Source organism: Chenopodium album, chromosome 4, assembly GCF_948465745.1.
Source record: "Chenopodium album chromosome 4, dcCheAlbu1.1, whole genome shotgun sequence".
NCBI classification, from domain to species: domain Eukaryota; kingdom Viridiplantae; phylum Streptophyta; class Magnoliopsida; order Caryophyllales; family Amaranthaceae; genus Chenopodium; species Chenopodium album.
In genome coordinates, this window is record NC_137837.1 from 64,671,960 (window position 1) to 64,694,668 (window position 22,709).

The 22,709-nt window shown below is 32.8% G+C and overlaps 1 protein-coding gene across 2 annotated transcripts; it reads left to right on the forward strand.

The window, feature by feature from the left end:
* Positions 1-205: 205 nt before the first annotated feature.
* LOC145629197 (putative LRR receptor-like serine/threonine-protein kinase At1g53430) lies at positions 206-20,978 on the forward strand. Of its 2 annotated transcripts, XM_081681738.1 has the most exons (24): positions 206-572; positions 5,256-5,433; positions 5,742-5,813; positions 5,931-5,999; positions 6,092-6,163; positions 6,259-6,330; positions 6,584-6,655; positions 6,731-6,802; positions 6,909-6,980; positions 7,101-7,172; positions 7,271-7,342; positions 7,616-7,687; positions 7,760-7,825; positions 8,019-8,078; positions 8,159-8,197; positions 17,065-17,114; positions 17,188-17,546; positions 17,718-17,916; positions 18,016-18,153; positions 19,156-19,268; positions 19,352-19,562; positions 19,690-19,921; positions 20,308-20,458; positions 20,593-20,978. In XM_081681738.1, the coding sequence occupies exons 1-24, from the start codon at positions 461-463 to the stop codon at positions 20,833-20,835; spliced, it is 2,868 nt and encodes a 955-aa protein (XP_081537864.1). In that variant the 5' UTR covers positions 206-460; the 3' UTR covers positions 20,836-20,978. The 2 variants fall into 2 exon arrangements, with proteins under 2 accessions (XP_081537864.1, XP_081537865.1); XM_081681739.1 differs by lacking the exon at positions 206-572 and having other exon boundaries at positions 5,399-5,433; positions 5,620-5,813.
* The last annotated feature ends 1,731 nt before the right edge of the window (positions 20,979-22,709 follow it).

Sequence of the window (22,709 nt, forward strand, 5' to 3'; positions counted from 1 at the left end):
TTAGGCAAGATATATTGGACTCATTTTGAACCCGGATCTGTTAGACCCGTCGGATCTGGATCAGGGTCTCCATTTTCTAGACCCGAGAGATTCGGGTCGAATCTGTATCCTTATTACAAAAACGGATCTGAATCCGGGTCAAATCTAGATCCCTATTACAAAAACGGATCATTCGGATCCATCCGAACCCACTCCAGACCCGACCCGTTGCTATGTGCCAAGAGTTTATTACAGTACCATTTTTTAGGCAACATCTCAAAAGTTTTGATGGAAGTATGGAACCCACCTTAAATGGATAGCCAAAGCAGAATTTGACGAACCAGAATTTTAACCAACTCCGTATTTAAAATGGTCAAGCCACCCTCATTTACTTAATTATGTTGCATTAACTCTCCCTCTTCTCTTCTCTTTCGCTTTCCCGTTTCTCCTGCTTTGGTAAAGTAAAAGACTATCATCTATAATGGCGGCTTGGTTAAGAAAGTATCTTCCAATCATACTACTCGCAATCAATTTCAGCAATTGCATCATTCAATTTGGGTCTGTTATTGCTCAACTTATTCCCGAAGACGAAGGTTTGTTTATTTCATTACTGTCTTTTTGTTCCTATTTGTTTCTTAGCTATTTGAAAACAAATTCATGAATCATGTTTTTTTTTTTTTTTTTTTTTTTTTTTTTTTTCTTTTCTTTTGTTGGAGTTACAAGCGTGATAGCTACCTGCTCATGAAATTACTGATTAAGCTAGTTGAAATCAAAGTTACTCATTTGAATAGTTTACACATGAGATTTTATTTTATTTTATTTTTTCTTTTCCCACTATTTATATGCTAATTTTGACAATAGTTTTTTTTTTTTTTTTTTTTTTTTTTTTTTTTTTTTTTTTTTTTAATAAAAACTAATTTTATCATAAGCAAGTGTTATTATAATGTTTCATAACGTCTAAATTTTACTCCCTCCGTCCTTAAATTACATTTCTCTTTCTCTCTATTACTATATGAGGAATAAATGCTAGAAAGAGGAATGCAATTTAAGAACGGAGGGAGTAATATTTATTTTTATTGATATTTAAGTGTAAACATATTACGTTGATATACGAAGTATCATACCTAGGACACATTTTGAATGTGATAATCATTTTGAGACAGAGAGTATTATTTTTTCTTGTTGTTAGAGAGTGCTTGTATTAAAGTAGTGAATGTTTTAAAGTTGTACGCTATAAGGATAACGCGACTACACGAGTGGTACCCTTTTCGGCTTTTCCCATAAAACTAAACTTAATGCGTACCCGATACGTTAGAGGCCTAGATGGCTAGGCCTATTTATGGAAATATAAATGTTAGCCCAACTAACCACTTCTATAACTAATATTAAAGTAGCAACCGCTGACATCATTCATTTATCCATATTGTACACGTATGAGCTTCTCCTTTAATTTTTTCCTATCAAAACATTTTTTTTTCTTTTTATATTTTTTTTATGGAAAAAACTAAATATTGACTACAAAATAATTTAATACAGAATACTATACAAATAACTCTTCACATTTTTTTGGAAACGGTTTCACAATTTTTTTTAATAAACCTTTTGACAACCATTTACCCAATGGAATATTAATTTATGATTTTTTTAATAGTATATTGTTTTATATAGCTCTTTTTTTCACTATATCTGTGCATCGCACGGGAGTTAATCTAGTTAATTATTAATTCTAATACATTAAAATAATCACTAGAATTATTCCAAAAGTACACGTGTGACGTGTCACATCTATAAAAAAAAATTTCCCGCCAGAAACTTTTTTTTGTGAGATTACTGATAATTTTTTTTTTTTTTTTTAAAAAAAAAAAAAAAAACAACGTAGACTCATAGTAAATTAATGTTAAAAAAGGGAATGTTGATGCGGACAATCTCCGTTCGGTCAATTGAATTTCCTTTACAAAACGGCCCAACCAAAACGTGGCGGCCTTGTTTTTATACCATGGGAACATATCATACTTTAAAAATATAGATTTGAACGTAGACGAGGAAGATTAAACACTCATTTTATTACTCTTATTACCATAACATAGAGTTGTGGAAAGACCGAATCATACACTAACTTGAGAATGGAAGGTGTATGCGCTCTAGTTCTAGTTTAGGCAAGGTATATTGTCGGTTGCCCCGACTTGTTATGTAGTGAATCAATCCCCACATTCTTTTTTAGATGGAGACACCTCTTGTTAGAGATATGACTCATATGAGATATAATCAATTATTATTTATTTTTTTTTAAGACAAAATATAATCAATTTCGAAAACATGAGATAGAAAATAATCTTTCTATATATATATATATATATATATATATATATATATATATATATATATATATATATATATAAGAAGATTACAAAAGACTTAGGCCCTATTCAGTCAACCTTAAAAAAATAATATTAAGTAAAAATAAGTTCAGTTCAGTAAAAATAAGTTCAACTCAGTAAAATTAATTTTAGTTCAGCAAGGAAAAGTTCAGTTCAGTAAAAATAAGTTAAGTTCAGTAAAGTTCATTATCTTAAAGAAGAATTATAATAGAAAATTAGTAGAAATAATTTCAGTCAGCAAAAATAATTCCAGTTCAGTAAAATTAATTTAAGTTCAGTAAAATTAATTTAAGTTTAGCAACTACTCCCTGCGTTTCATAATGTTAGTCCCATATACTATTTTGGGCGTTTCAAAATGATCTACCCATATTGAATCTATTCCTTTTTTAATTTTATTTTATTTTCCTAATCTGGTCTTATAATTTCTAATCCCATTAGTGGATTGATGACGTGACAGTAATTAAATATTCTGATTGGTCATCAATCCCATGAAACAAGCATTGTAATTGATGCTTTCCAAATAAAAAATCACAACATTTAATAAGATAGAATTAATTAAGCAATTTTTGTACTAAAAAGTAAGATTCCAAATATTATTCATTCTCTTATTTTTTTGTGATTGATTCTATATGGGACTAACAAAGTGAAACGGAGGGAGTATAATTTTGTTTCGGTAAAAATAATTTCAGTTCAGTAGCATTAGGTGAAGAGAACGAGGCCTTATACTTAGATTAAATGACTTATTATCATGTTGAGGATAATAAGCTTACTAAAAGAGTTAAGATTGCAATCTCTTTTTATCTATCCATAGGGGGTTACGACTATTTCCTTTGAAGTGTAAAGGATTCCAAATTTGTAATCTTGGCTTTTAATGAAAAATCTATGGTAGCTTCATCTAAAGCTATAGTGTCTAATGATGGTGATGTTAGAACGACTTCAAATACTAGAGATGAGGAGGAGGATGAGCTTGATCGTGAGATGTTTTACAAGGATAATATGCATTTATTGCAATAGCAACAAGATTCTTTGGTATCTACTTGGCCAAAGAAGAATTATAAATCACTTCAAAAGTTTGAGTCATACGAACCTCTTAGGCATTATGACCAAGTAAACTTGGTTGAATATGCACTTTCGGTGAGACAAGGATAGTGAGAGTTGGTTAGTTTTTATGGAGGAAGAGATACATTCTCTTCATTAAAATGAGATAAGGGAGGTAGTCATATTGTCTTTAGACTGCTAGGACAACTTGTGAGTGGGTAAATAAAATAAAAGAGGATCCATCTTAGTAAGATTAAATAAGGTAGAATGCTAGGCTAGTGGCCAAGGGATTTTCCACCAGCCACTGGATTGCGTGGCATGTAGACACGTCCTATGGTTCACCAGTAGTTAGTCTTGTATTTAGGTTTATGGCGAATAGCCGAACCTAGATAAAGCACATTAGGAAGCAATGAAATGAATTTTACATTTTGAAAAGGGTACCATTAACCAAGTTTGTGTTTTGGTTGAGATACATGTTAGTTAGTGGCTTTGTTGATTCGGATTATATAGTGATCTAGATAGATGGCGTTCTACTATTGGTTATGCATTGAAAGTGCATGGCGCTCCAGGTAGCGGTCAATGTAGGCTACGTGGTTCTATTGAGTACATGGCTATGGCAAAAGAAGTTAAGGAAATGATGTGGTTGTGGGGACTTCTAGATGATTTGGTGTTAAGGTAGGAATATTAGAATCTTAGTTGTGACCTGTGATAGCCAAAGTGCAATTCATTAGGCAAAAAATTCAATCATAAAGGTAGTAGCTCTCTTATATAGGTGTATGCATCTGAGAACCTTGCAAACATGTTAACGAACGTTGTGATAGGAAGCAAGTTCAAACATTGTTTGGAATTGCGTAACATTGTCCCACGTTATGTATCACATGAAAACTTAAATGAGACTACGGGTAGTTTGATCTTGATTGAGGGTACGTATGTAGTCATTGTCATGGTGATAGCGTAATTTTGGATTTTGAGTTATGATATGTTTAGGAAACAAGAGTCGTGTTAGTTTAGTGAACTAGTGTTTATACATCTTATTACACTAAGGTTATGTTTTCCTTTATAAACCCCTACATATAAACATATTTAACTTCCATCAATAATAAGAAATGTTTCCTTAAAACTATTAATTATCACACTATCACAATACAGTAAGATAAACTACCGTTTGGGCCAATAACGGTTACCAGAGCTCAAATCAGGCGTACAATATGTTCCAATAAGTTCAATTAAGATTAGATTAGTGCACCTTTGGTGAAGAAATTATACCTTACATGGTTTTAACCAATCCTTGAGAGATTTATAACTTCATCCTTCCCAATGACCCTGTACTCCTTTCTTCCACCTTATCGTATGTTTTCTCATCACTCGCAATATAAAAGATAGGGTGAAAAGGGGCAAAGGGAAGGGGGAGAAAGTAGGAAAGCATGGGAGGGCAAGACAATAAAGAGAGAATAAACTTTTAATAAAAGGAAAAAAGAGCTAGCAATTCAATTTAGAGTTGAAGCTATAAAATATATGGGAATTTGCATATGAAGCATAGTTGTACATTCGACTATAGTTCAAAAGAACACTTGTTATTACAAAAAAATGTCATGTGCCTTCATGAACTAAGTTTACATAATGATGTTGGCTTTATATGATAAGGCATGCATGAAATAAAGTGTAGGCCATCATTTCATTACTAAAAAATTGAATGCACTTTAAATTGGGTCGAGTTTTTAGTTAAACCGTTAATATGGTCACTTTGATTACCAACATAACTTAGGTGGTCACTTGGTCTTTTACACACTTGCAGTTGCAGTATGTAGTTCAAACTTGTCGATTTGATATTGCTTGACTTTATTACTTGTTGCCTAACAGTGAAAACACTTCAAAAAATCTCTCAAAAGTTGAAGAATTCACATTGGAATGTCAACCGAACATCTTGCAGTGATAGGGGTCAGAGTTTCAATAAAACCTTCATTGACCGTATTGCTCTTAGCAACGTCATTTGTGATTGTTCATTTAACAGGGGCACTGTATGCCATGTCACAAACATGTATGTTCTCTCCCTCCCCATCACGCCGTCTTCTTTTTCATATATACTAATGTGCAATCTCTTGCTTACATGCATGCATACTCACAATTTGAGACTCTTATTGGTTGGTGCATATAACTTATTGCAATTCTAAATCATCTTAGTGTTTTCACATTTGTATTCTGATTCTGTATAAAATTGTGGTAGCATTCAGCAGTTGCCAGAGCTATCTGGCTGTGATGGGGCGAACTTAGTTGGTTTCTTATGAATTTTCTTTGGCTTGTTGGGTTCCTTTTTTCTTCATTGAAAATTGTTCTTCGAGGTTGCAGTCAATTAAAGGGTCTCAATCTTACTGGATTTATGCCTGAAGAATTCGGAAACCTGGCTCATCTGCAAGAAATGTAAGTTTTTGCATCTCATATGTAACAAAAGGTAGTTAACTGTTTTGCCGAATGTGAATTACAAGTTGAGCACTCCTAACTGGTAAATATTCTAAGGAGTTTATCTTTATGATCCAGTGATCTTACCAGGAACTATATTAATGGAACAATCCCAAAAAACCTGTCTAAAATTCCACTCGTGACTCTGTAAGTATGTGTTACATTTTTAAACACATGTTTTGACGGTTTTTTAAAAGGATATTTTCCATGTTTTTATCTGAATCCTTTTTGCATTGCAGAGCAGTTTCAGAAACCCGAATCACTGGTTCAATTCCTGACGAAATTGGACAGATTATCACCCTTCAGAACTTGTTAGTCTTGTTTCTGGCTGTGCCTTTTTATTCCAATGTCTTGACAACTAATCTTTATAGTTGACCTCTTTATTTTGCAAATTTGACTTTTCCAGGGGATTGGAAGATAACCAATTAGGAGGACTTGTGCCGAAGAGCCTTGGGAATTTGAGAAACTTGAGAATCTTGTGTGTCTATTTTTTAGTGAACTCTATAAACTGATACTTGGAGCACTTCACTAAGTTTTATATTTAAGATTGTGTCAGTGCAAGATAATTCTTGCTATGCTTCAATATGGGATTATTCAGTTCGTCGTTTCCTACTTGTCATGTTTTTGAGTTGAAGCTATTGCACTAGTTTCTTGTTGCCCTAGTTCCTATATCATATGATCATATTATACAACTCAAGATTCATTTGCAAAATACTTGCTTATTCTTGTAGAGTACTTGCTTCAAACTTCTTTAATGGAACAATACCTGAAACATTCGTCAATCTAAAGAACATTACTGAACTGTAAGTCACCTTTGTTAATTTCAATGTGTAACCAGACTCCATCTCTGCTAGCTAAGAATTGTGTGCTTTTTCCAGGAGGCTCAACGGAAACATGTTCTCTGGAAAAATACCTGATTTTATTGGCAATTTAACCACCCTGGTCTCATTGTGAGTAGATTACTCATGCAGGATTCCAATTTGCTGATATGTGCTGCTTGTATCTATACTACTCATTTTAATACATGGTAACTTTTTTTTTTTTTTGTGTGTCTAGGGATATTCAAGGTACATCTATGGAGGGACCTATTCCATCTAGCTTATTGCGTTTGACAAACTTGCAGACCTTGTGAGTATAGTCTATTATGATTCTCCCCTATCATGTCCTTTTCATCTCCTAGTATATGCTTAGCTTAAGGAAAGTACATTCGGAAGGTAAAATAGTGATGGAGTTTACTTTGATTACCAGGAGAATTTCAGATCTCGATACTTCAAGTATACCTTTCCCAAACCTTGCAAGCATGAAAAACTTAAAGTATCTGTGAGTTGTCAGTTATATGATTGATCAACATTAATAATTACATGTACCCTATCGCTAGCATTCCATTTTTCTGCTGACATTCTCTCTTTTGTGTTCAGCGTACTTAGGAACTGCTTGATTACCGGTCAAATACCTAATTATATCTCTAACTTGGCAAACTTGACTCTATTGTAAGTATAGTGTTTTTGATCTACCAGCATTTCTATTATACATCCAGATACACCCGCACTCCTTAAACAATATAGTTCTATAACCCAACTTCTAAAACATATATGTTGGGCATGGGTGTTCCTCTCCAGGTGAATGCAAGTTGTAGTGAGTAATAAATCTGTAACCGACGTACATTTATGCTTATGTTCACTTATGATATAAGTTATGACATTACCTAGAAAATATATGAAATAAAGAGGATAATTTTAAAATTTGTTCAATGACTCTTGCAGAGACCTAAGCTACAACCAGATGAGCGGTCCAGTTCCTGAATCATTGGAAAACTTGCAAAATCTTAATTATCTGTAAGAAAAATGCATACTGAGTAGTATATTTTCTAACAAGATGGTTGTTATATTAATTCTAGGCTGATACAGGTTCCTTACAAACAACTCATTTTCTGGTGCAGTACCACAATGGATATTAAACAGCAAGAAGTACTTGTAAGTTATATTTTTATTTTTTACTCCTTTCTTCAGGAAATTTTATACCACCCCGTTTACTTTTTAGTTGCAACAAAGGGGTATTATTTGTGAGATTTAAAATATTCCTTTGTGACAACTAAAAGTAACGGAGGTAGAACATTTATATGAAATGCAGGAAGGTCCAATGATACCATTGTTTTTGCTTTTGCAGTGACGTGTCTTACAACAATTTCACCGGTTCAGCCCCAACTAGTTGTCAGCAATCAAATGCGTAAGTATAAAGCAATGATGCAATGAGTAAGATGTTCTGTCAATCAATTTCACATTACTGGTCCCTTTTTAATGCAACAGGAACCTGGTTGCTAGCTATTCATCTGCGAGAAACAACGAGTAAGTTCATCTAGCAACAATTTTTGCTCTACATTTTGTTCATGGAGTAATACTTGTATAATACTCCATTTCATTTTAATGGCTATACTTTGTTATTTTTTCCACAAAAACCAAGATATTGATTGGAAAGTAAGAGAGAAAAGTAGAATATTATAAGAAAAGAAGAATAATAATAAAGTAATGTAAGCTGTCAAATGTTGTAAGAATAAAAATAATGTTAAGAAAAGAATGATAAAGTAATGGAATGTTGTAAGAAAAAGAATACTAATATAAGGTAAGTTAGACATAAGTAGAGAAAGAAGTATAAATTAGTTGTTGGTTGTTATCTCCTTATTTGGAGAAGACTAAATTAGAAAAATAGTAAGAGAAAAAGAAGGAAAGTAATTAGAACGAAATAATCAATAAAAGATAATCACGTTAATTTGCATCTTTAGATAATTAGTAATAGATTGATTATTAATATGTAATCAAATTGATTGTTAGTATTCAGAAAGTATTTTTATCACATTGTTTGAGAATAGAGCAACCCATTTCAATTTTGAGAGCATATTATCAAATATAACTATATAAGCTTATGTTTATAAACATTTTGCGAGTTATCTTATGATATTGTAGTCATATAATCGTTAGCCAATTTTGTTTATCCATAGAAGGGAAAACAAATATTATTTCTGCTGCAAGATTATTTGTGAACTTTCCCAACATTAGCTTGGGTCATATGTCTCAAAATAGAAAAAGTAACGTGTAACCATTAATCTTATATGGCCAATAATGAAAAGCTTAATCATTAAGATGAAATGGATGTTGGAAACTTAATAAAAGTTTAAGCTTATGGTTGGAGCCCATAATTGGTTTATGTACTTTATCACAGCCACTCACATGAGAATCCCTTCGGGCTTAAAGTGCAGATGTAGAATCAGCCCACCATACCTACTACTTAATATTCTACCCTGTAATGATGGGTGGATGAGATTTGAAGCTGTGACCTTGTTACACTACCTATTGTTACCATACGAGAATTAAGATTGGTGGAAAGCTTGATTATATTTATGAAATAAAACAACTATTTATAGTGCTATAAAAGAGTATTAAATGGTAATAAAATCACTAAAATGTACATAAAATCATTAATATGCACATTAATGATTTACAAAGAATAATGTCAAAGCTATTCACATAATAATATCATATGTCAAGAGATATATTATATCGCTTAATATCTCTACTATGACATGGTCGAATGAAAAGTCCAATCATAAAAATAGATAAACAATGACCGCTTGATTGGTGGATGTCACAAGACGATATTAATATTGACTAAAAAAAACGTTGTAAAACATTTCATTTCTATATCAGTGGATATACGGAAAATAATGTAAGATAAAAGTGAATTTTATAGGACAATATTTGCATAGTGTGTGCCAAAGGCAAATAAGAGGAGAAAAGAAAAAGGGAATGTTGTTTTTAAAACTCTCCATCGTGGTTGGAGAAATGAGTTTTGTGTGTTAAATAATGTATGTGTTTAGTAGTTAGTAAATAATTAGTTTGCTAATTATTAGCCTAGTTTTATGCTAACTATTAGGGTTTGGATCGTGTATACATGCCTATTTAGGGTTTCACGTTTTTCTTCTGTCGCACCCTACTTGGCCGCATTTTCTCTCTCCTGTTTTCTTCTCATCTTCGACAGCCTATCATGTTGGTTTCCAAGAACTCTTTTCACCCTGCTCTTGTAGTGTCTAATATCAAGAATCATATCTCCATTACCCTTGAAATGGAGAATGTTCAATATTTTACATGGGCGAAATTATTCAAGGTTACCATGCGCGATCTCATAAGGTCTTGCACCGTATTATTTCCTTTACCAAAGGGAAAGAGAAGGCTTCTTCGTGGATCGAGGATGATGACAAACTATGGGACCCGTGATGCAACGGTCCTTTCGTGATTTATGCCACCATATTTAATGATCTTTTACACACATTCTTGATTCAATGCTACAACAATGGAGGCTTTGAATCATTTGCATGACATTTTCCAAGACAACAAACACTCTTAAGTCGTTACACTTGAACATGATTACTCCACTCTCAAAATGGAGTATTTTTCTAATAATGTATCAGCTTATTGCCAAATGCAGCTGACTTTTTCTTCAGCATATACGCCCATAATTTCTATTATAATCATCAATGAAGGTAATAAAATAGCGATTACCTCCCAAAGATATTGGCTTTAATGGTCCACATATATTTGTGTGTAACTATTCTAATGGCGCTTTAGCTCTCCATGATAACCGCTTTTGGAATGAAAGTCTAGCTTGTTTTCTAATTGTGCATATTTCACAAACTTGTTTAGGGTCTTCTAGGTAATCCATGCACCATATTCTTTGATTGCAAAAGTTTTAGGCCATTGAAATGCAAATGCTTAAAACGTTTGTGCCATTTCCATGACTCATTCTCCATAACACCATAGTAACACTTTTGAACCTCGATGTTAAGTTGCAGCAAAAACATGCGGTTCTTAGCCATTTTCGATTTAGCAATAATTCTTCCACTATTATCTTTTAGTTGAAAATTATTACCCTCCATAAAAACAAAATATCCTTTTTCCAAAAGTTGTCCAATACTGAGAATGTTACTTTTCATATTAGGTACGCAATAAACAATAGTAATGAATGCTTCATTTCCATTCTTAAGAAAAAAATCGTATTTTTTCCTTTTTCTTCAACTTGTAGTTTGGATGAATCTCCCAAACTTACATTACCTTGAATATTCTCATCAAGGTCAATTAAAATTTCTTTTCTCCTACACATGTGGTTGCTAGCTCCAGAATCGAAAAACCACACGACTTGCTGATTTACTAGCTTCTTCATGCGCTAGTTTCTTCATTGTTTCATGCTCTAGTTTCTTCATGTAGGACTTTCTTCATTTTTTCTTGACGATTCAACAAAATTTAATCGATTGCCTTGATCCTTTTGTTTGTTCCAGAGCACTAAGATGCATAGCATTGAATGTCTTTTATTTACCGCGTTTGTTGAAACTCTTTCCACCTCTGTTTGACCCTCTCCCTTGGCAAAAACTTCTCTCATTACATTGGCTATGGTAGTTACCACGAGCTCTTCCTCGTCAATGAAATCTGCCTCGCCAATTTCCACTTCTTTGTTCATTTAATGACATCTTTGATTCAAGTGCTTTTGCTCTATAATAACTGATTCATCATTCTTCTAAATTCTTTGTTCATGTACTTGAAGGGATCCCATAAGTTATTCTATTAATAATTAATCAATATCTTTTGGTACTTCTATCGCAGGTAATACATGGTTAAATCTTTTATTCCATGATCGAAGTACTTTCTCACACTATTATTTTATCTTCAATTTTTTCTCCATTTAATTTTTGTTGGTTAACATTTGTATGTAGGCGTCAGATATTGCTCATTACTAGTCATTTAGATTTCTTTAAACTCACCTCGTATTGCTTGTAAGCGAATTTTCGAACTCTCTCGACTCCTTAAAATATAGTTGCAAGATTATCCCAAGCTTCCTTGCTTGTGGTTGCATTCGAGATTTTAACAAACATATCACGGTCTAATCTTATATAAATAAAAAAATAATGCCCTTTGATCTTTCTTCTGATTTTCTTTCAACCCATCTTTCTTTTCTTGAGTTAATGCCGTTTTTGTCTCATTTGATGGTTTTTTAAACCCATCATTAACAATTTCCCACAAATCTAAGGAACCAAATAGTGGTTTCATTATGAGGCACCAATCTTCATATAGGTCGTATGAAAATTAGGGGTACTTGTGGCTGAACAAAGTTTGTAGACATTTTGAGATAATGTAAATAATCTGGCTCTACTACCAAATGTAGGAGTTATGCAATTTATAAATTACTAACTTAAATATAAAATGATAAAATAAAGGAGAAACAGATATGGGTTACAACCCCGAAATATTACTAACTCAAATATAGGATTATTTAGGTTTGGGGAGAAGTAATTCCTAATTGGTGTGAGTTTCAAGGTTAACCTATATAATAGGGTTAGGCTTATTAGAAAATCAAAGATGGTATTGAGGAGGAAAATCAAGAGGGTGAAAATAATGATGGTTTTATTGAGGAGGAAAGTCATCATGAGGGTGAAACTTATGATGATTTATTGAGGAGGATAATCAAGAGGGTTATTGTCTTATTTGGTAGGAACTTAATAAAACAATATTTTGTTTTATATGACGAAATTTAAATTTCCTCATAATCATTCTCTTTTATCATCGTGCTTTGCTATTTAATTTGTATTGTGTTTGAGGGTGAATTCCCAAATCGCTCCATTGGACACATCCGTTATAACATTCTCTTACATAAAAAAAACTCACCCAAGCTAAACAACTTTCTAATACATATAAATGATAAGTTGTGTAAAACTAATATGTTGGACACTTTGAGACATGTAAGGAACTTAATCAAATCGTGGAGAGAAAATATATTTCTTATCTAACACTGTTCCACTTGAAACATACTCTATTTTAGAATGACAAAGTCATACCATTTGGAAAGAATTTGATTTATAGAGGATTGAATTACCTACTAACTACTCCATGTTCCATATGATAAGGAGTGTTCCGAATCTTTAGGCCCAGTAATAGCCAACTAATCATGATTATAAGCAACAATAATGGGTGAATTAGTTGCTCAACGACTTACTCAAAAACCTCCTATTTCTTTGGAAAAGAATTCGCACGTTTTGCAAAGAAGGAGTTTAAAACAAACTTCCTTAAAACGATAAGTTAAATTAATAAAGTATTTAACTAAACATATAGACCCGATTCATTCCGTTCCTTAACAAACAAAATTTTAGTTAACTCCTACTTTTAAGGTAATCTCTTTGAAATTCTTTTTCCCTTAATTTTATTTTTAAATCATTGTTTTATAAAATAAAATCATTTTAGAAAATAGTTTAAGCTTAAACTAAATCCCCATAAACAATGAAATTAAGTTATCTTTTTTACTAAAGAAAATCAGATTTTATTTAAAAAACTTATCCTTTATCAAATATAATTTAATACTCCCTTTGTGTCATATTACAAATCTTGTATTCCTTTCTGGGTAAACAAAAATTAAAAGCCTATTTCTATTTAAAAAGTTGTGCTTTTTGACAATATTACCCTGTTTTTATGAGTTGTCATCTTTGTTTTTTTTTTTTTTTTTTTTTTGTACTAATTATGTCTTTTAACATCAAATACTCTTTCTCTCCCTCTTTATTAATTCCCAACTACTATTTCTTTTTCTCTTTCTCTCTCTAACCCCACATGCACATATGTACTCCCAATCATTTGTTTTAAGGAATCTATAACCTCCTTAATTCTCGTGAAAAAATCCAAATAGGTTTGTAATGTGAGACGGAGGGAATATAAATAATAATATCAAGTCAAAACTAACTTCCTATAGACTAGGCATATATAATGCAATGCCCATTAACGTGGAAAACTAACTTCTAGAACTGTGTAAATTTGTAATTTTGACTTCTCCTTACTGGATAGCAACACTGAGTTCCTTACGATGTGAAGTTCCAATATAGTTCCTTTAGCTTTTTCCAAACAATTTCTCTTATCCTATGTTACCCGAACTCTTCATTTTACCTCAAGTACTCGTGTCAAGCCCTCGACACACTCGAACATGGGTATGATACTTGGACATTTAATTTTGTTCAAAATCATAGAATATTTTCACAAAATAGCCGATTTAGACACTTAGACACCGAACATGGGTGCTCGAGTCCGAGTAACATAGCTCTTGTCTAACATACTAAAAGATTCTTAAGAAAATATACTCCTATTTTTTTGTCCTTATGTGCTTTGGTGTTCTTCTCAGAACTTCTCTTTGCTTGTTCTACTAAGAACAATCATGGCCAATATTTCCTCTAAGGAACCACCGCTTATTCCTTGCAAATAACTTCTTCTCATTCTTCTCTGGAAGTCCATATAAAGTCCAACGTTACATTTGTACGCTTAAACTTCTTCTCTTTGTGTTCACCCTCAGGAACTAAGCACGATCTATACATTATATGTTGGGAACCATTTTCGACAATGATCTAAATTATACTCCACAATGTTCACGCTTTCGTGACTTGTTCATGCACATCTCAATACCTATATTAGTTGGATAATCATCATTTTTCACAATCATCAAAACCTTGTAACATATTTTGTCTTTACAAAATGTATTGTATGTCCTTTCTCTTCATAGAAACTTATTTTCTGCTGCTCTTCTTAACAAAACTGGTGTGAAACATGTTTTTGAAGGTGATAAGTTAGTGTTTTTTCTTAATGGGACTTTGTGGTGAAGGGATATTTGTCTGGTATACTATTTATTTTAAAAACTGTATTTGCTGCTAACTATATTAATAAAGCTTTCACTTCAGCTTATATGATTAAGTCTATTAATTTTTGGCATGTTAGATTAGGACATGTATATTATGGTTCTATAAAACGCTTGCAAAACATGTCTTTAACGCCTAGTCTACCGGTAATGGTCATACATGTGAAATTTGTGTCAAAACCAATGTATAAAAAAGCTCAAGGCGCACTGAGCCAAGAGGGGTTCCGTTGCGCCTAGGGCGCGCCTCTTTAAAGTGAGGTGCAGTATATGAGCTGTAAAAATTTTTTTTGCCTCATGTGCGCCTCAAGTGCTCCTTAGGTGCGCCTAACCCAATACGCCTTGCCCAGATCTAATTAAGCGCTCATCGCCTCGTGCCAAAACATTCCAAGAAATCTTTCAAAGCTATAAATAATAGACAATCTAAATTGCCTGAATTGGTTCATACTGACTTAGGGCCTGTTCTCTTCCGTTGAAATTCAATTCAATTCAGTTCAGTTCAGCTCAGCTTAGTTCAGCTCAGTTCAGTTCAGTTTAGCTCTTAATATATATCTAATGATATTGCTAATGATATAAAGCCAATTTTCATTCTTTTAAGCTCTTATTACAACGACGACGACGACAACAACAATAATAATTTAGGGTTAGATACTAGTTAGATACATGTATTAATTAAAACATTAAAGAGAGTGGGTTAGGGTGTTGGACTGTTGGGCCGTTGCCTCTGTTAGCTTTTCGTGTTTTTTTTTTTTTTTAAAAAAAAATTTGTTTAAATGGGTTAGATACATGTAAGTGTTTTGTGTTCTTTTGTCATAATACTATTTTATTTTTAAATTAAATAGTATATGTGTTTAAAATGTTTAGAGGTTTCAAGTTTTTAATATATTTTCCATAAATTTTATAATTATATAGTATATTTTTCGTAAATATTTTAATATGTACATTTGTATATACACATATGTATAGCAATAAATAATCAATAAATAATCAAAGATCACTAATCCGTAGTTAAAAATCACTAATTAATAAGTTCAGTTCAGCTCAGCTCAGTTCAGTTCAGTCAATCAAAACAGACCCTTAGTTGACTATAAGAATACCGAAAGCAAAGGCGGTTCTAGATATACCAAAGTGTATCGATTGAGAACCAAATATGAGGCTGAAAAAATGTTTTTGGTTTATAAAGCAGAAGGTGAAAACCAATTGGACCGTAAGATTAAAAGACATAGGTCCAACAGGAAGGAGGGAATGGAACCACCTTTTTAAAGGAACTTTGTGAGAAAAATGGAATTATTCATAAACTTTATGCTCCTTTTACTCCCCAACAAAATGGCATATAGAACTCTTATAGTGATGATGAATGCAATATTAATTAGTTCTGGTTTGTGTGATAATATATGGGGAGGGGGGAGGCTATACTTTTTGCTTCTTATGTGTTGAACAAAGTGCCCCATAAAAAAAACTTGATAAACTCCCTATGAATTATGAAAAGGCTATGCGTCTAATCTTAAATACTTGGAAGTGTAGAGATGTATTGTTAAAGTTAGCCTACCTTCCTTCAAATAGAAAAATGCTGGACCTAAAACTTTTGATGTGTGTTTGTTAGTTATGCTGAAAATAGTGCAGCTTATAGGTTCATGTTTTTGAATGATAGATCAACGCACCAAACACATTGAGATGGATATTCATTTTGTTTGTGAAAAGTTCTAATTTGGTGAGGTACCTTTTCTTGATGCTCCTTCCCGGTAACCAAAGTGCTGACCTTTTACCAAGGGGCTTCTGTGCACTCTCTTCGATGACTTACGAGACAACCTAAGCGTCTGTAACCTCCTGCTCTGCTATGGGGGTGTGAGTGTATATTTTGTGATATTGTAATTTTTGTTTATTAGCTAATTACAATGTTAGCCTTAGTTAACCCTAATCACTCTTATATATAATATTGTTTTGGATAAATGTGAAAGCACAGCAATCATTTCTATTAATCTCCACACCAATACACCATATACCCATCATGGAAGACTTGTGGACTTGTGGTTGGACTTGGACAAAGTTTGAATACGTATTTTATAATTTAACTAGTAAAGGTTACCTATGATACCAAATATTTGTGTTAGATTTTCTATGAGAAAATCCACCCTCTCTGAGATAAACCTGCAAACATATCTTAATTACAAGTTAATCTTTTTCTTTTGTTTTTCAATTAATAATAAAAGCTTTTTAATAAAGTGGCACAAAAACAAATGTTAATTTCAATTTCTACATACCTTGATAATAATGAGATGGAGAGGAGACAAATTTGAATTAATACACCAGGAATAGTTCTTATTTTCATTAAATCTTATTCTTCTATCTTTCACAATTAGAAAAGTCATTAAATTATTTACGATATACCACATTAATCCAAGACATAGTAGCTAGGGAGATTCGTCTAGAGAAATCATTCATTTATGCAAATCTCATTTTGCATAAATAATGATAGAATTGTCTAATATAACTTTTGATTCTGCAGGGTAACCTGGTGCTTGATGAAGGACCTTCCTTGCTCCACAAAGCCCCAGTGTAAGGATTGACATTGTTGCTTAATTGACTCGAAATGTTAGCTTCCTGTTTTATGTTCCCACATGTTTTTCAGATCATTCGTTGTTTATTAACTGTGGAGGAAACCAAGTGAGCTTCAAAGGGAATGTATATGAAGAAGATACAATCTCTCAAGGCCCATCAATATTCTTTTCATCTGGACAAAAGTGGGCTTACAGCAGTACAGGAACTTATCAGTTCGACGGCACTGCTAACTTTGTAACACAGACTTCTGATCCTAATGTGTCTGGTATTTTCCGAACTGCTCGATTGGCACCTCTGTCCCTCAAATATTATGGCCTTTGTATGCAACGAGGCAGTTACACAGTGAAGCTACACTTTGCTGAAATTATGTTCACTGATGACCAAACTTTTAGTAGCAATGGCAGACGCATCTTTGATGTGTCAATTCAGGTGAATCAAGAAACCAGTCGAAACTTCATTTTACATTTAATTTTCAAAATGCGCTCTATACGAAAGAATTCAGCTTCTGATGTATTCATAACTGAAAGATTTGACTTATTAAAGTGCTAATAAACTGCATTGTTCTCTGCCTTTTCTTTTTTTTTTTGTTTGGCTTGATAGGGAAATGAGGTACTTAATGATTTTAATATCGCGGCAGAAGCAGGGGGGGCTGGCAAGATGCTCACTAAGGTGTTTAAAAATGTTTATGTTAATGATGGTACACTTGAAATCTTCTTGTACTGGGCCGGAAAAGGAACTACGGCTGTTCCCCTAAGAAGTGTATATGGACCTCTTATATCTGGGATCACTGTGACACCTAGTTAGTCTATATTCTATTACAAATTACTAGCTTTCCTCTATTAATATGCTTAGATTTTAAGGCATAATTTCTGATGTCTATGTTTCTTTGCCTTTGCAGACTTTAAAGTTAAAACAAGATTGTCTGTTGGGGCCATTACTGGAATCGTACTTGCTTCATCGTTCACCATTCTTGTATCTCTCTTGGTAATTTTCTGGATGACAGGTTTCATAGGTGGAAAAGACCGTGAAAATGAAGGTAAGACCTCATTGATAACACCATTTTTCAGATTGATTGTTCAATAACATTGAAGGGGCTGATCCTGCATAATTACTTTGCTTTTTAAATAGACATAATAATATCCTGTAAACAAACAAAATTGTTGGATTTTATTTTGATATTTTACAGGAAAGATGTTTGCTTGATACATCTTACTCGTATTCTTTAGTACTGAATTCAAACAAATATTGTAGTATAAGATTTCTGAATTCTCTGAACACTTAAACTTTTTATTTAGAGTGAAAGCAGGAATGTCATGACTATTTTAGAGTGGATACACCAGATATGGCCACATCATTGTGGTTTTTATTTGGAAGTGAAAGCAGGAATACCATGAGTCCATGACTATTTTAGAGTGGCTCGTACTTTTCTTTAAATAATATTTTTTTTGTGAAATCTTGCCTGCAATTGTTCTTCTATAATTGAAAGAAGTACATATCTGTTTAGCCTTAGCTTCTAGTTGAGAACCGGGAATCTGTAGACTGTAGTTGATAAAAATTACAGTTCACTCAGGAAAATTCAAGTGAAACTATTTTTGAGATTGAAGAATTATTAAACTTTTGTAGATGAGAACCTTTTTTTCTCTTGCTTGTTCCAATATAATAAAATAAGTCTTTGCCTCCAGTGCAGTAACATTTTTAAGAAAATTCTGGTAAAGCTCTGTGTATTACTTATCTCATACTGTTTTGTTCTGGTCTGTGTAATTTATGTTGCATATTTGGGTCTGTTTGAAAAGATCCAGCATACATACTTTCTTTTTTTACAATGGACATTTTTCTTCTAAATTCACTTTGCCCCTCCCCACCTTCACTCCCACCTGAAAGAAAAAAGTTGACCCTCTTTCAATTGCTCAATATCCGACTTAAGGGTTAGTTTCTTAGCATAATTGTAAATTCTTGTCTTCTTGATGCTTTACAGCAAACGAAGAAAATCTTACATTTTGGAATGCTACTAATCTCTGTTTCTATATACAAATTGCAGAACTCCAGAGGCTAGATACAGGTTATTTTACTTTAAGGCAGATAAAAGCTGCTACAGATGGCTTTAGTCGCGAAAATAAGATTGGGGAAGGAGGTTTTGGGCCAGTGTACAAGGTAAACTATGGTCTATTTGCACAAGTAAATAGTGCATTTATGGGAATAGTATTGTGACTTGCTGTGCTACTTTCTGGCTTTAGGGTGTACTTCCTGACGGCAAAGTGATTGCTGTAAAGCAGCTGTCTTCCAAATCAAAGCAAGGGAACCGTGAATTTGTCACTGAGATAGGCATGATTTCTGCTCTACAACACCCAAATCTGGTAAAGCTTTATGGGTGTTGCATTGAAGGAAAAGAGCTATTACTAGTATATGAATACATGGAAAACAACTCCCTTGCCCGTGCGCTCTTTGGCAAGTGCCTTCCCAATGTGTTGTAGAAAGTTATTTCTTTGTGTAGTGAAATTGATTTATAGCCTGTTATGAAACTAATCAACTGTCCAATCGGTATTTTGTTTTTATTTTTTTTTTTCATGAAAAGGGGATCAGAAGTTGCACTTGGACTGGCAGACAAGAGTGAAGATATGCTTGGGAATTGCAAGAGGATTAGCATATCTTCATGAGGAGTCAAGACTGAAGATTGTTCATAGGGATATTAAGGCAACTAATGTGTTGCTTGATAAGGACTTGAATGCCAAAATTTCAGATTTTGGTCTAGCAAAGCTTGATGAGGAGGAAAATACTCATATCAGTACTAGAATCGCTGGAACATTGTAAGTTCAATTTCTCCCTTTCGCTTCTTGAATATGTTCACATACTTTGTGCATTTTAGCGCCATCTTCCTGCAATTAGCTGAGAAGACTGTAAGTGAATCAGTAATTCTTCCTCTTTTGTTAAATCTTAATGGGTTTTGGGCCAATCTTCAAACTTTTAATTCAGAAAGAGTCAAAGAGCATATTCATGATTTCATGGCAATGGGTAACAAGATCATGCAGACTCTTAACAAATCAACCGATTTAGATATATGATCTTAAGAGGGTTTTGGGAAGTCAAAGCATAATACTGATATCTTAGGCTTCTGTAAGCAGAACAATTTAGCTTGCAAGTTTAATGTTTAGTCATGACACATTATCTCATGTATTTATTCAAATTTGGACAGTGGATATATGGCTCCTGAATATGCAATGAGGGGTTACCTCACAGATAAGGCAGATGTCTACAGCTTTGGAGTTGTCGTACTTGAGCTTGTCAGCGGAACAAGTAACACAAGCTATATGCCGAAGGAAGAGTTCATATTTCTTCTTGACTGGGTAATCTACTCGTATATATTGCTTTGACATATACTACACTACTCCGGTGATTTATCATAATTTGTTTCATCATTTAAGATCTTTTTAAGACAGATCGTAACTCTATTTCTGGATTTGACTTGGCAATTTGACAGGCCTATGTATTACTAGAACAAGGGAACCTTCTTGAACTTGTGGATCCAACACTAGGCTCAAATTACTCAGAAGAAGAGGCGCTAAGACTGCTGAATATAGCTCTACTGTGTACTAATCCTTCTCCCACTCTCAGACCCACAATGTCTTCAGTTGTGAGTATCATAGAAGACAAACTGCCAGTCCAAGCACGGATTGTCAAATGTGGTAATAGCATTCACAGCTCTCAGGAGACTGCCTCATGATAAGTTGAATTGTGTGTTGAGGAGATCATTGTGTGTTGATGAGATCACTGTCTAACCAAAAGTTCAAATGTATATTCAAGGAAATTGAAAGAATTAGACCAAAAATTAAGTAGGTCATATAGTTAAGAATTTTAATTTTGTTTTCTCCATGCAGCCCTGAACAAAAATCCTACAAACAAAACATGGGTCTCCCTCATTGAACACGGTATAACCTAGTATGAAATAAATATTACACGGTATGAAAATAACATGACTTAATATTTTCTAAATAACATGGTATTATTTAATGCAATATGAAAGGAACGTTGTAATTGATTAACAAGAAAACCCACTATGAAAATAACATTACTCAATGTGAAAAGAAAATAAAGTTTACCCAAAAAAATCAAATATGTTGGCCACACTTTTTTTTCAATGAGCCATTCAAATATTATGTCTGCTATGTGGAATTAATATGCTATAATATAAAATTCATATTAAAAAGTTTCTATAAAGGAAACCAAAACCAAATTTCAATAATGGTCACACCTTTATTCATCAACTAATTTATTTATACAATTTCACTAATGTTCTTATCCTTCAATGTCTTATTTACTCTTATCCTAGAGCCTATCTTCTAAAACTAGACACCTAGTGTTAAAATAATATCCCTTACGAAATTATTATATAAAATAATATTATATCTATATGCATTTGTATTTCAATTACCCTCCTTCAAATTGAAATTTTTTTATATACCGCCGTGTGTAAGTACACACAACTAACTCAAGGTTAGTTTTGACTCTTTATTTGATGATTAAATGAACAACAATAATCAAAATGAGAACAAAATATTCATAAGTGTACAGTGAACTCAGAATGTATATAACATCTCTATATTCAAATCAGTAAAAATATTTAGACTTGAATATAATATGAAAAGATACTTGCAAAATATAAATATAAAATGTTATCTAATTTGTTGCATTAAGCACGTCCATCGTCTCAATCTCATTAAATGGTTTAGTTACACAACATAATTTCCACACACAATTACCATTTAAAAAAAAATTCCACTCACAATTAAATGTAATAACCAAAATTAGAACATTGAACTATCAAAATGTTTTAAGACACACATTACCCCTTCAAAAAAAGACGAACATTAGAGTAATTATTTTGATTAGTGCTAACTAATAATAGGACCATAGGACTTTGGAAAGATTAAATGTAGTAATTTGCATTGATTATATTTCTATTGTTTGTATTGATCATGTGCTCAAGTTATCCATGCATTTATATATGATCCTATAATTGTTTAGCAATAATCAACAAAACATATGTACCATAAACTTTTAACAACCGTAGGAAGCGACCCTTTATCCCAAAAAAATGTGGGAGTGACACTTACATGTTGCCTCTACTAATAAATTTTACTTTCCAATATTACTTTTATTTGTCAACGTTTTGTTTGATACTCCAAATTATTTTAGAGTTTTAGGCTCATTATATAGCAACTTAGCTAGAATAAACTTAGTGAACATTTGTGATATAATGTACAACATTTGAAGCTTATTCGATCATAAAGTTTATTAAGGCATTTGGTTCGCTGAATGATATGAGTTTGGAATTAGGAATGGGATTAAGGGGTTAAGTATTGGCGTATAGCGCCTATATGTTTTAGAAACATATAAGATGATAAAATGTACCACTACAGCATAATAGGTGATAGGTATTTTAGGAAAAAAATAATCAACAACAAAGGATGACAAAAAGTATTAATACATTGCATAATAATACACAAAAAGTACTATTAAGACAAATTATACTTTAAATGGTACGTTATACATGCATAATAATATACAAAAATGTATCACTGTAAAAAAACATCAAAT